The following is a 14,871-nucleotide window of genomic DNA, read 5'->3' as shown; positions in this document are numbered from 1 at the left end:
GAATGGATGTTAAAGCGAGGAAAGCTTGTGCGTAGAGAGATATATGTATCGCAGTTTGGGTGACGATAATTGTACCGGGAAGATCGCATCATTCTAGCATCTCTCTACCTTACTTACGTAAGAACCGCCGAATAAATTAACATTGCCTCAACAATGATCGGATTTCAAATATCCGTTTGGTATCGCGCGCGATTGCGTCAGTCTGCGATTGCGGAATGCGTCTCGAAGGCAGAGCGATGTAATCATTACCTGCATACTTTCCATTAATTGGCGAACCGTGAGTGGCAGGTGTAAATATAGCAATGCCGCAACGCGGATTTGTAAATATCGCCGCCTCGGAAGAATCAATTTTCTCCCTATTATCTACGCTGCGACGACTGCTGTATTTGAAACTTGGAGTGTGCAAATTTATGCGTCGCGACATAGCGGCGATATTCTCGCGAGCGAGCGAGCGAGCGATCTATCGAAAGGCGATGCCGCGCGTTTTATCTTGAAGGCTTCCGAAACTTTCCTAGGTTACTTTTCAACGAATGGAAAACTTGGCCCATCTTTCGTTCTCTCAATTCACGAAAATTCGACTCAGGTACTCGTGTCAGTTCATTCATATATTTAAGACTGTTTTACGTACAATCTTGAGATGTGATAAATCAATCCGGCGGCCGGTAGTCTTATCTCTTTAAGATAGTCTCAGGTACAGTCTTAAGATGTCATGAATCAGAGAGCTGTAGTAGCATCTTAATACCTAAGACGGTCTTAAAGTAAGAAACGGACTATGAACACCGGTCTTGGTTCTTCTTATTATCTTCTTGCTCGTAAATATTTTATCTGTTTTTCTCATCGGTACATTTTTTTTCTGTCTTCGTTTTAAACGCTATATCGGCACGACGTGCTTAGCGATGCACCGTGCATCGTCGGCATGAAAATCGCCGATGGTGGCGAACGGTTGGAAGATTAGATTCGCCGCGGTATAATTTCGTATGCGCGCGCCTCAACGTGATGCACGGTATCATCTCGTCTCCCTCCACTTTTCTCTCTTTCTCTCTTCCTCTGTTACGTGCATCTTTCGAGGCGGCTCCGGTGCCGGTGCGCGAATAAAGGTAGTGTCGTTTTCGCCGGGCGGCGGTTTCACGCGATATACGCTTCGGCCGAGTGCGACGGCAGCGATGGCGGGCGAAACGAGTCCGGGGTTCATTCGTGTACGGGTTATAGCGGGGACCAAAGAGGTACGGATGCTGACGCGGCGGCTTGTGTTGGAGCACCGAAGAAGAGAAGAGCGGAAGGGGGGGGGCAGAGAAGAGAGAGAGAGAAAGAGAGAGAGAGAGAGAAACGTGGAGAACGGGAGCGGGGAACGGAGGGAAGCAGCCGGGACGGACAGGCGCCTACGGCGCGGATCCGAGTGGCGCCAGCGCTAACGTAAGCGTTAGCGCCGGTCGCACGCGCGTCCGGACCCGGCCGATATCATCCAGGAAGTTACAGGCCGCACCTGTCCCGTCATACCTCTCCCCCTTTACCCGCCTCGCGCCCGTCGCCCGTCGCTTTTGCTGGCTGAGCCGTCGGCTACGTTCTCGCGCCCGCCGAGACAACGTCGACGCAGGTGTTCCGTCAGGCGGTTTTCGCGTCGCGCCGAAACGGAGAGACTTCCGGTGGGGCAGCCTCGTGTCCCGGCACGAAAGAGAAAAAAAAAGAAAAAAAAAAGAGAGAGGTGCATGATCGAGTATCCGTCCGATTGGTGGAGAGGTTGTTGCATGCTCGCATGTACGACGATAAAAAAGAATCCCGACGAACCGTCGAGAGTAGAGCACTTGTTTGTCACTCGTTATAACTGAGACACGGGAAAAGTTTCAATGTTTTTGAAAGGCTATAAAAAATAAATTGCATGTAAAAAGATTGACAAGGTGAAATCTCGTTCTCTCGGCAAAAGTAATGAAGGATATCGTTTATAGATCATTTTATATACTTTTACCGCACTTAATCGTTATTTGTCGTACATTTTCATCTCGTACCTCTGTTCCTTCTATTCCGCGAGACGCGGATTAAGACTCGAGTTACATTTCATCGCAGCGATTCAAACACGTATTTCCTCGTGGCAACCACCGGCAGAAATATCTCGGCGATACGGACAAGAGACGGAGGCGAGCCGGTACCAGTGGGTTTCCACGCCCGTGTACACACGCCTGTGTCCCTCGTTTTTATGGAACAATCGTTAATCGTATGCGCGACCAGTTGATCGAATATATTTAAATCCAATGAGGAGTTAAGTAGGAACACGGCGCCAGCGATGCAGACGATTACGTACCCGAGTCCGTCGAGCGTGCAATGCGTCGCGTCGCCCGGAGGTGCCACGCCGGCCGACCGGGTTTTTCCATTTGCAAACGGACGTCGTTAATGTCAGCCGAATTTCCATAATCGGCAAAAAGAGGAGAAGACAGAGAGAGAGAGAGAGAGAGAGAGAGAGAGAGAGAGAGAGAGAGTGAGGCCGGCGGGGAGAGGGGAGGGAGAGCTCATGTGCTGTCTGACTGACAGGTGCACAAAACGTTGTTAGCGGCGAGCGCGAACAATGGGGCGCCGTCTTGGTCGACCGCTTTTTGTTCTCCTTTGTAAATCTGCCGTCAATTATTGTACAATGGGCATTCATTCCTTCTTTTTTTGTTTCTCACTTGCAAATGTAACGCAAATGAGCTTATTCGATATTATTGATAAGACTGATTACCACTCGCGCGAGAACGCTGAATTATAACTTTAATCGGTTAGCGCCACGTATTTTCTTTACACGGAATAATTAATATTTTATAAAAATCGTTTTTACCTCACCCATTTAAACATTTCTGTAAATATAAAATAATATGCTGTTAAGCTGTAAACGTATCTATCTAAAGTTTTTTTTTTCCCCCGTGATGTTTCTCGTCCGTTTTCGGATAACGAATGAATAATGAATATAAATATGAATTGAATGAAGACTACTTTTTTTGGTATTTAGCGAGAAACGCGGGATAAACACTTTTTAAAACTTTTAAAGTGAACTGTCACTTTGAAGAGTGAAATCTTACTCCCTCTTAGGTGTTGAAAATTGAGTCTTCTTCGAAATTGATTCAATTTTCATTCTTTAAAGTGAAATTTGATTACAAAGAATTTAGAAAGTTTGATTCGATTTGAATGAATATTTTTGTGAACATGATTATGAATATTTTTGATTTCACATTCATCCTATCTTTGCATTATCTACTCATAATTTGTAAGCATACTTTCAAATCTGTAAAAACAATAAATTTGGCAGAAGAAAGAATAACATTCAGGTTTAATAAGTTTTTTTTTAAATAGGGTTCACATACGTTACTGTTGCATTCAATTTCTCAATTAAAATTATGCTCATGAAAACATACATTCGTAAAGAAATATAAAAACAATAACATACGCGTAGCAGAACCATCATTACCACACTGGTGTTTTTTCCCACATCCCAACTAAAGATAACAGATTTTATAAAGACAAGATTCAACAATGTATTATTATCTAATCGCTTAGACTTATCAAAATTAGTTTAAAGTCAGTTAAGGAACAATGGTTTAATGGAATTTTCTCTTTTAGTTTATACATTTTGTTTGAATGTTTTAAACGAATGTGAATACGCTCGTAAAATAATCATAATATTTTCCATGAATGAAAGTCTTTGAAAATCCCCAGTTTGGAATGAATATATTTGTTTGACGTAAAAATTTCGAGTAAGTTGCGTAGCTTAATTGCAAATTTTTATTTCGTCGAACACACTAGCAGAAACATCCGTTCGCGCGAAGCACGAATGATAAACAGCCAGATGCCTCGAATGATTGGTCATCACCGACATACGTTCCAACACGTCGGTCCATCGGGGAGGTTACTGAAAAAGATTCCGCGCCGGCCCCAAGAATAGCCCGAAACGTCTTCGCGCTTCGCGGAAGATGAATTATAGCGGAATCGTGAGCAGGTCCGCTCATCGTGTCGCCGCTTCGAAGAACGACGACGATCGCTCTCCCGCGGAATTTGGTGCGTTGACATCGCGGCGCCTCCACCGAGTGGAGTTAAACACTTGAGTCCGAGGTGGCGGGCCAAAAAAAAATTACGCCGCATTCGGTCAAGTAAAATTAACGTAAAACGTCGCGTCATCCTGACAGCAAAGAAGAACGAGACGCAAAGAGAGCGAATGAAAGGTAACGGTGAAATCGTCACTCGTTCTCTTCTCTTCGTTAAAATTCAAACAGATTCTGAAAGCATCGGCTATCCGTAATATTTTACACGGTCACACATATTATATTGTATATATGTTACAGTAGCGAAGAAATGAAAAGTAAAGCGGCCTCTAGACAGTTATATATATTTTGTACAGTATTATTAATATGTTCATAATAGAATAACTGTGTAAAATTCAATATTGTTGACTACGAAACAAATGTAACTACGTTATCGTTACAGTTACCAAAAAGACAAAAAAAAGCCGTCGTCGGTTCATTAAAAAAAGAAAGTAACTGTAACGGTAACGGCGTTACGAGTAACGAGTTACTTCCAATTCCCGCGGGTAACTTCTATACCTCTCGCTCTGTACTCGCCTTCCGCACTCCGTATTCGTAATCATTAAGGCGCAAAAAATGCGACGACTAAAAATGTTTTTCCATGCAGGAGAGGCCGCTCCCTCGTTGCGAGCGGCGTGACAACGTCAGCGCGTCGTCAATCATACTCCGCTGTCTCTCGGCGCGAGCGGCGGCGGCGCCGAGTATTCTCGGAAAGTCTCTAGGAGAATTCACTTGACGCGTTTTTCTCGCTTTTCGCGTGATCCTTCTATTAGTCTCGACGTCGCGCAAATTCAAATTAGCTATTCATTACGGGCGACCCGAGATGTCGGGCTTCGCGGCAGCTCGTCGCAAATCTTTATCCTATCTAGCGCGTCGTTATTTTTTTTTTTTTTTTTTCAAGTTCGCGAGGCGCAATTAATGCGTGTCGCGATTAACCGACGCGATACGCAGAATTTCAAGTGTCTAGCCGCACACTCGGGCGGCTAACGAGTAACGAGTGCTGCGCGCGCGCGCGCGTTAATCTTGCGCGAAGTGGAAAAGCAGCGTCGTTTACCAACGATAATTGGCGGAAGGCAGTTTACCGAACGTTCATTAATAATCCTCTTCGACGCAGCCGTGCAAGTACGACAAGTACACGAGCATCGCGAGTGGGAACTTGGTCGAAACGAAACGGTGACATGGCAACCTTTCGGGAGGAGAGAAGACGGTCCTTGTCTTATTCTATTTACGCGAGCCGGACATTCCTATCATGCTGCATTGTTTTAACAGGCGCCGGTGCTTACATATGTCTCCAAGCGATTCATGTGTGGTGGACATTTTAAGAAACGTTCTGCGCAACGTTCACGTTAATAATATTCAATTAGTAGACATATTTAAACAATTATATAATTATATTATTATTAATATACAATTAATTCTTTGAGAGAGCACAGAGTAGTCTTTAAAGACACTGTCGATACTTTGATTGCAAATTATGGTAAATTTACATTTGTAAAAAATAAATCAGATACAATCCGATGATGATAAAAAATTCGTTGTTAAAGTTTCGACAAGTAGATATACTGGAGTTTTTTCAGTTTTTTTATATAATCCAATTTTGATATAATATACATACTCGTATAATGCGACGATTGTACATCACGTGGAATGGCAATTATTGTAAAATTCTTTTATGTGATTGGTCCTTCAGTGATTCTATATTACAAGTAAATTCTACACTTCCTTTACACAGAAATGTAATAATCAATTATTTATTATTAAAAGATAAACAATTACTTATTTAGAGTATCGAAAGTACTGAGCAACATGCAGTTTCTTTTATACTTAAAATAAGTAATTAATTACTTAATTTAAGGTCTATTTATATTGTGCCAATTTTGTAAGAGTTAAATTGAATAAAAAATTAAAAGCAAGAACAAATTACATTAAAGAATCACTGAGCGTTTGAGTTGCTTTGTTCACCGAACGTATAGCCATTGGCTGTGTCCAACAGAAAAAGCAGCTTTGCAATTGTAAGATTATTTAATGTGATTAATTATATAGTTAATTATACTTTATTTATAGTATATTTATGTTATAGACTTTAATGTGATTGGTCTTGCCCTTAGTTCTTCACCGGATCTAAATGTATAAATCAATTATATTAAAGAATTGTACAGCAGTTGGAAAACTGCGTTTCCCGCTGAACGCAATTAAAATAGTCATAAAATCTATCTGATGTTCGAAATAATATCTCAAGCTTAATAACAATAATACGATTATTTGGGAGTTTTACGGTTTGCATTTCGAAAGTTGATTCTTTCATTCACAAGTGAAATATTATGACGGCGAGACATATTACATGAACGTGTCGTCTGATGTATAGCACAACGGTCGTCCATCCGGCGGTGCCATCGGTGCGATATGTCAAGAATGGCGCCATGTCCCGCGGAGTGGCGAGCATGCGAGTAATTTTCGCGTATGGAAATAGAACGAAATAAAAGTACGATCTCGCGCGCGCGATCCTAGGCTGCTTCGCGTCCAGGCTTAAATCTTCCGCGGTGGCTCGCACGATCGTACCGTTAATAATACAATTATAATTATAATAATTACAACAAGCAGCTTCTTCCAAGTTAAATTAATTTGCGCCTATTAAATGACACAAGTATTCGTGTTCTTGAAAAGTGATCTTGAAAGTGACTTCGTCACTTTCGTTCGCAAATGTCGATGCTGCAATTAATTAAAAAATCTACTTTTACTTAATAAAAATGAAACTTTTGGAATGTGCAATGTGCGTGCGCCAAGACGATCGTTCGAAATTACGACATCTGCTCGAAGAAGGCCTTCATTCGTTTTCCTTATTTCCGCAAAAATCTATTTGCCGGAGTAAATATAGAATTACTGAAGAGACGCCTTGTATTCTCGAGTCGGAATAATTCGTGCATCTCGTTATGGATATATGGACACTCTTCACCCTGTCGTCCTCCTCCTCCCCCTCCCTTGTTCCCTGTTTCTTTCTTACCGTTCGAGCTAAACGAATACTTTTTGTTCCCAACGTCCGTATACCTTGGGCTATAAGGGCCGCCTTGATCGACATTTAATTGGGCCGAGACATCCAGGCACCGAGAAACGCAGACGGCCCTGAAGAGTTTACTAAAAGAGCTTTACCAGCCGGAAGGGAGAGCGAGGGGAATTTATTCTCCGGGCGAGGAACGAGAGCACAAGAGATGTGGAGCGAAGGAAGAGGGTGAAGACGGAAAGAGATGAAAGAGGCAGGGAAGGAGAGAGAGAGAGAGAGAGAGAGAGAGATTGCATTCGTGCGGAGGCCAGGCGTCTGATTACTAGCCAACACACGCAGGACGCCAGACATACATAACTAAATAACTTCCTAAATTCTATATCATTTTGGAGCAGACTCCGACGGGTGAAATAACGCGTCTAGACCCAAGTCGCGACTCGTTGCGAAAGAGAGATAGAGAGGGTTAGCAGCGACAGGTTCGCGTCGGAGTCTGGCAAATGTGATTCCTGTCACTGCTCGCCACGATTCGTTCCGTCGTAGTCGATTAAAGCCAAAAAGAAAATATATGATTATATGTACATATATATATATATATATATATGTACATATATTACCATGTCGTTACAACGACATAACTCGAGAAACAAAATTGTTCAGAAAATTCAATATTTCAAGATTTCAATATTCTGAGTATTAATTGATATCAATATTCTGAGCATGAATTAATTTCAATATTCTGAGTATTAAAATTAATTTTGAAACGCAATCTAATGTGGCAAAATGTTCGTTTAAACTACGCTCTTTTCCTTAATGTTACCATTCTTTTTCTGAAGGCAACTAAAATAATGAACTTTTAATTATGTCGTTATTAGCAAGTGAACGATATATTTTCTTTTTATGTATGCATTTTTATTTCATTAACCACTATATATATATATATGCCCACTTTCCTTTCATACATATGTCCTCTAATTTTTAATTTATCAATCCCACAAAATGCCGCGTTATTATTTGTTTGTCTGTCTGAAATAATCTGTTCTACGAACTATTTGCTATCTGTCTTCTGTCGCATTCATTACCAACGTTTTAAGGAAATTTATCGAATCATAGTTTCTAGTTAATTTTTTGTGACTCACGAGATCTCGTGCAAAGTGCAAATTATAGCGACGAGAATATCTAATCTCATGTTTTTAAGGTGGCCGACGTATCAAATTGGAACGCCATTAAATGGCTTCGTTACTTTTACTTTTATTATGTATAAATCGTGTGTGACTTCCGTTGAATTGCAGACCTTCGGACAATTTATGTTCGCTCGGAGAATTCCAATTTTAATACAGGTTTGACACAATCTCATTTCTCTAAACGTCGCTACCGGGCAGCTTCGAAATACGGACATATCGGAATATCGGAAGAAACATAATGACACTTCGAGAAGGAGCCCGACGTGTCACGCTACGTTACGACGGGGGCGTTTTGATCATTAGAAAAACGAAATTACAGGCTCCCGTAATCATAAAATCGTCGCCGAGGCGAAGGTTATACGCGGCCTATTACAAAATTACGTTCACGGGATCGTGCGAAACGAGTTTCTAAAATTAGAAAATTTATGAGCGACGATCCTCTCGACTCTACGCGAACCGAATGGCATGCCATTCGCGATCCTTTTTTAGCATTTCGACCTGCAACTATTCGGCCTCGTTCTCGTATTGGTCGACACGGCAATCCCAATTAAACACGTCGCGTATATTTTTCTCTCGGGTAACGTACATAAATTGCAAGATTTGTATATACACGCGCTATTAAGTGATCGATTAGGCAACGATGTAACGATACCGATGTAACGATAAAAAAAAAATAATGCGATCTTTCCATCTGTCGTTCCGCAGCCAAAACTTTTCCCAGGTCCATCTTGGTCCGCTTGGACTTCAGACGTCACTTCCGAAAGTTAAGTCTTGAACAGGTTTCGTTGGCAGTGAAAAGTAATTATTTGTTACGACAACGACATTCCTAAATTATATATATAATATTATTTAGTTGACTGCGGAAAAAAAATGAAAAGAAAAAAAAAGGAGAAAAAGAATTTTAAAAGAGTACACTTTTATTCCTCTATCAGTTATTATGTCAAAAAAAATTGTATTTTAAGATTAATGTTTCAAAACATTCAGATTTATTTTCTGATAACTTTGTTCTCAGAATTGTGCCATTGTTGTAGCAAATGAATGATAGTAATTACATGGATAATAAAACGAAATATATAATAAATTTGTGTTGCAGATTAAGCTTCTATATTAATAAGCGCGGTCGTCAGTGTGATCTACGAAATTTGGTAAGTACGTTTAATAAGGATCTTTAATATTCGTTTCATAATTGTCGCCTACACAGTTGTCATTTTATATTTAAAAAAAAAAATTCTTTTTTCCTTCCAATAGTTACAATTGCAACAATAATTTATTCTCTATCTTTTGCGAATTCCTGAAACTAGAAAAAGATATAAAAAGTAAGTTAAACCGATATTATTTTAAAGTCAATCTACATTGACAAAAATGGACATAAAAGAAAAGTGTAACTGTCATTTTTATTACCTCGGCAGAGGACGGGAAACTTCCGAAGCGATATTTCGTTTCCGCGATTACTTTTCTCGTACGTTGCGAGAGATGCTTTGCGTCATGGCAGCTTGAAAAACAGCGCGCAACGACGCGCGTTCTCTAAAAATTCGTAGCCGGCGCGTCGCGACGCGTCGCGGCGTCTTCCAGTCGTTTCCTTTGTCATTCGATATAGCGCGGTGTTTCTTTGTGCTCGCCGGTGAGTGGGGCATCTCTCCTTCGCGTGCGATATCGTGACTGAAATTCGTCCTGGAATGTTGACCCCGGAGGTGGAACGCAGCGCGGCGACTGGCGCTGACGAGACGCCGACGTTGCGCGGAGACGCCGGCGTCAGTCTGCTCATCGGCGACGGTGGCCTTACGTCCTCGTCGCTTCGTACACGGAAAGGACACGGTTTCACTGAAGTATTGTCACTGAAGTATATGTCTACCACACACAATTTGAGAGTTCCACATCATTATTTTGTTCGACCACCAAAATAATTATGTGGGACGTTCAAATTGATTGCTACAATAGCACCATTTTTTGCAACATTTTTCAACATGAGGGAAATCGTGAAGTCGTCCGTTTTATTGACTCAACAGGACTTCCATACATACGATAATTTTCGAAATAACTAATCTTTCATATTATCTGAACCTAATTCTGAGAACTCAACATTCGTTTACGTGATATATCTAGTAGAAATCAAGTTTGTTTTTACAAAGTATAACACTTGTATATAAAGCAAATATTATTACGAGTCGACGCGCCAGAGGCAACGGAACTATAATTTTCCAACTTTTTTTCGTTTTCGGCATAAAGTCAACCAATTTAGAGTACACTATCGTTTATACTTTAATTGAGAAAAGAATTTTTTAATCTTAGTAGGCAGTTAAAAAGAAAACCTGTAAGATAAATAATCGTATTCGATCAATAAAATATACGACTTTAGGAACCCCTTGAGATTCCTACGTAACTATTTTGATGGTCTAATAAAATTATTTTCGAATCTGTATCTACCTTAATTTTTTAGAACTTCAGCAAAATCGAATTCTTTCCTTCCCCTCCGTTTACCCACTATCGCCTAAATCTGCTCGCTCTCTTACGTGGAGAAAAGCTTCGACTGTTTTCGTTGAAACGTAAACACGTAAATAAATCGCGACGTAACTCCTAAGCGGCTACATTTGCTTTACGCAAAAAAAAACTATGTAAATAGAGACGTAAAATTATTTAGCATATTTGAAGGTAATTTCAAATCTAGACGTGAGGAAATCTACGCGCGAGGTGATTCATGTATTTGCATAACGCCGTAAAAGTTCCAATTCGAATTTAAGTGGACGGAGGTCGGCGGCGGCGCTTCGGCTTCGCCGAGATTCGCGTGGCCTACGTGTCTCGGTTTCGCGAGGCGCCGCCGCGCCGCGCCGAAGCGAGCGAGAGAGACGCCGGCTGAGTCCTCAGCGCCGCTACTCGGGTGACCGTAGCGTTAGTAGCGCTACCGCAGACGCCATGTTTGACGGTCTCTTTTTCGCTCTTGTGTGTTTAGTACGCTACGGTCGGTGTATCGGCGCGCCGTCGGGAGAGAGGATAGGACAGACGGAACGGACGGTGCCGGGACGAGCCGAGCCGAGCCGTCGAAGCGGTGGAGACACGGAGAAAGGGAAGGATCGGTCGAGTAGCGGAGCAACGACGTGTCGAAGAGAGTGGGGGAGGGGGGAGGGGGGGAGATCGGTGCGCGCGCTCATGACGGAGAACCTCGTGCGTGCCTGCCAGTCGCGTTGCCGAGCCTAACCGAGTCGGACTCCGGAGCGATCGCGTACACCGCGGCCGGTCGTGTGCAACAGTTCGTCCCGTTCGCCGACGTTTGGAACGATTCGTCGCGCGAGCGATAGAAAAGGAAGGAGCAGGAGGACGGTGGACGAAAAGCGAAATCGTAGAGAGGAGCAAACTCGGTAAGGGACATCGACATCGCGCTGGTGGTCATCGGAGAAGCGCCGCTCTCTCTGTGGCGCCATACGCGTTCGACCCTATCTCTCGCCCTCTCCGTCGAGTTTACACTTTACACGTCCAGATCCCGTCTCGTCGTTGTGCGCCGGTTTCTCCCACCTCCCCTCCTCCCCCCTCTCGCCCCCTCCCCCTCCTCCCCCTCGTCGTTCGCGCTTGCTCTCTCGTACTTTAAACCGCGAGTGTACCGCCTCTGCGCGAGTGTTGCCCGCGCCGTATCCCGCGGGGGCCAGCGATTTCAAGAATGTGACAGTGCGTGTCCTCACGGTCGGACAATCGGACGGACGTGGTGCATCGAGTGAGGAGCAGTGAACAGCAACGGCGGAGCGTCGGCGATGATGGATGTCGGGTACCGTCGTCGCGGTGTCGTGTCACGGTGAAAGAGCACAGCGGCCTGTGGAAACGGAGAGATAGAAGAAGAAAAAGAAGAAGAAGAAGGACGGACGATGCGAGCGGAAAATGTCACTCGGTGATACGCGCGCACGGATGACGGGGAGTGATCGACGGAGCGACGGTCACGAGTCTGAGGTTGTTAGAGTGTCGCCGCGGCGGCGGTGGTGGTGGTGGCAGCGACGGTCGTCGTCGTCGCTACGTGGTGCCGCCGACGCGGTGGTGCCGGCATTGGCGACGGCACGGGCGCCGGGTCGCCGGGAACGACGTTATCGCGTCTCTCCGCAGCCGCGGGCATCATCGAAATCGAACTCCTTCTGCCGCTCGACGGCTACGTCGTCGTCGTTGCGCTACTTATTGTCGCTGCGTCAACAGTTGTTGGCAAGAATCGCGGCGGGCACCTCCTGAAGAGGGATTTTTTTTTCGCGACGCGACGTCGCGCCGGGCTATACTGTATACACACCGTCTCTCGTAAAGTGCACACGTACACCTACACACACGCGCGCACACGCAAACGTATACGGCCGCCGGTCGGTGTGCCGGGTCGCGAGGTTAAGGCACCGCGTCGCCCTCGATACGCGACAGCCGAGGAAAGTAAAGGCCGGGTGTCGTGCGTGCGCCGACCGATTCGTTTCGTGCTCACCCTCTTTCGTCCCCGCCCCCCCCCACTCTTCTTCTCACCGCATCGCCTTTCCCCTCTCTCGCCTCCCTCCACGCCTGGTCTCTTCTTTCTCCTCTCTCTTTCTGTCGTATATGTGACGGATAAGAAGCGTACACGACCATCTATCAGTAGCAACGCGCTCGTCGTTCGTCGGTGGTAGAGCTTCGCCGGTGACGGTGACGGTGCTGTGTGCGTGCATGCGTACGTGCGTGCCGCGTGGTGCGTCTTATAAAACGTCATCGGGCAACAACGTCCACTGGTGCGATCCGCGATGCCGACAGTGGCTGATGCGCACAGCCGTCGTACAGATTGCCCGCGAGGATATTACGAGATGTCCGTCGACGATCTGAGCGAGGACACGTGAGCTGAGAAGCGTCGAGAGGAAAGAACGAGAGGTAAATGAGAGTTCAAGGTCAGCCGGCAGTGCTGTTGGACTCGTTTACACGGCCAAAAAAACTTATCCGAAGGAGAAGGCGGGACCGTTCGTCGCTCGTTGGAAGTCGGAAATATCACCGGCGGAGAAACGCACACTTGGTCGCCAGCCGGTCGGAGAGAGGACAGGAGAGAGAGAGAGAGAGAGAAGAATCGGAGGCTCCGCCGTTGTGGACTGTCACACTATTTCGGGACCGTGATCCAAAGTGCGCGCGGGCGCAAATAAGTATACACGCGAGCTGTGTTGTGTATGTGTGTGTATGTGAGAGAGTGAGGGCTCCATCGTCTGTGATTTTTTCGTGTGCGTCGGAGAGGTGTTTTCCGTTGACAGTGCGTATTTGATGCTCGCTGAAGGGAGTAAAGGAGAAGAAGAAGAAGAAGAAGAAGAAGAAGGAAAAAAAAGAGGAGGAAGGAGACCTCGCGGAGAAGGGTGCTCGAACAGGAAGGTCGCCGGCAGCGAGTTGCTTGCTCGCTTGCGACCGACCGCGTGCAAGACCGCGCGTGTGCGACGAGTGTGCGCGCGTGTGTGTGAGTGTTATCCAGTCCCCCCCCGGCCGTTGGAGTCTCCTATTGTTTTCCTACGGCGGCTACGTTGAAAAGGACTGGCCACCAAATGCGCGTACCGCAAATCCTATTTCATGTTGATGTTCTGGAGCAAACGGACGGTGCTCACTAGACGTCTGCTAAAGGCCAAGGTCCGTGGGGAGCATGAAACCGAGTGTGAAGCTCAAGAGGATTCATCGTCACGTACGTTTCATCGCACGAGCAGCAGCAACGCGAGCGGCGCCGCCGCCGGCTACGACAACACGGGCAGTAACAACAACAAAGCGACGACGACGGGCCGACAAGTGAGTAGGGTTACGGCGCGGGGACCAACGTTGTCGGGGAGCGGCGCGGGGGCAGGGGCAGGAGGAGGAGGAGGAGGTGGTGGAGCGGTGGTCTACGGGGGACGCAACACCGCGGCCAGCAGGTTGCATCAAGGCTGTTGCGGCGGCGACACGAGTCAGGATGACGATGAGGAACAGCAGCAGCAGCAGCAACAACAGCTGCAGCAGCAAGATCCTGGTCGGTTACTGAGATGTAAGGAACTCCTCAAGTCGCTCAAGGAGAATCAACTGGAGATGCTACTCACCGCCGTCGAGAGTTACGGCGCCGACCTAAGCTCCTGCGTTCTCGTGCCGCGTCAGGTCGAGGATTATCCGTACGATCAGCAGCACGAGCAGCAGCAATATCACGGCAGCAGGCCGCATCGTCATCATACCCGTCATTTTCATCAGCGCCGTTATCGTCAGTATCGGCACCACCGCTCCAGCAGGCATCATCGCTCGTCCTCCGTCGAGGACGATCAGGAAAGCTGCTGCTCCGCGTCGGAGGACTCCTCCTCCGCGTCGCCGATGAGATCGGCGAGAAACGGTAGCGGTGCCGTCGTGCCGATCAGAGGAGGATCAGCAGTCGAGAGGAGCACCGGCGGCCCGTGCGACCCGCACCTCCTCTGTTGCCAGATCTGGCGGTGGCCAGATCTCGAGCACTCCTCGGAGCTCAAGAGACTACCTATATGTCATTCCGCTAAAGATCCCGTATACATATGCTGCAACCCTTATCACTGGAGCCGACTCTGCAGACCCGGTAAGCGATACGTCCTTGCTTTCTTTCTTCTCTTGTACACCGAGAAAACTACGGTGTAAACTAATGTAGGTACTTGGAAATTCTAGTAAATTTTATGAAATTGGCAGATCCAGATTTATATATATATATATATAT

General features: G+C 45.6%; 1 protein-coding gene across 3 annotated transcripts in view; it reads left to right on the top strand.

The window, feature by feature from the left end:
* The first annotated feature begins 2,434 nt into the window (after window positions 1-2,434).
* Window positions 2,435-14,871, top strand: part of LOC108752954 (mothers against decapentaplegic homolog 7) — a 63,435-nt gene continuing 50,998 nt past the window's right edge. For 2 of the 3 annotated variants that reach the window (XM_018494213.1, XM_018494211.1), the window contains exon 1: window positions 11,801-14,736. In XM_018494213.1, coding sequence (XP_018349715.1) covers window positions 13,749-14,736 — 988 coding nt within the window. In that variant the 5' untranslated portion in view covers window positions 11,801-13,748. Of the gene's footprint in view, window positions 2,471-11,800; window positions 14,737-14,871 lie in introns of those variants that run through there. The other variant, XM_018494212.1, reaches the window with a different exon arrangement.

The sequence above is a fragment of the Trachymyrmex septentrionalis genome, unplaced genomic scaffold (assembly GCF_001594115.1).
Source record: "Trachymyrmex septentrionalis isolate Tsep2-gDNA-1 unplaced genomic scaffold, Tsep1.0 scaffold62, whole genome shotgun sequence".
Lineage (NCBI taxonomy): Eukaryota > Metazoa > Arthropoda > Insecta > Hymenoptera > Formicidae > Trachymyrmex > Trachymyrmex septentrionalis.
The sequence above is the reverse complement of the archived record's forward strand: the minus strand, read 5'-3'. Positions and strand labels throughout refer to the sequence as shown.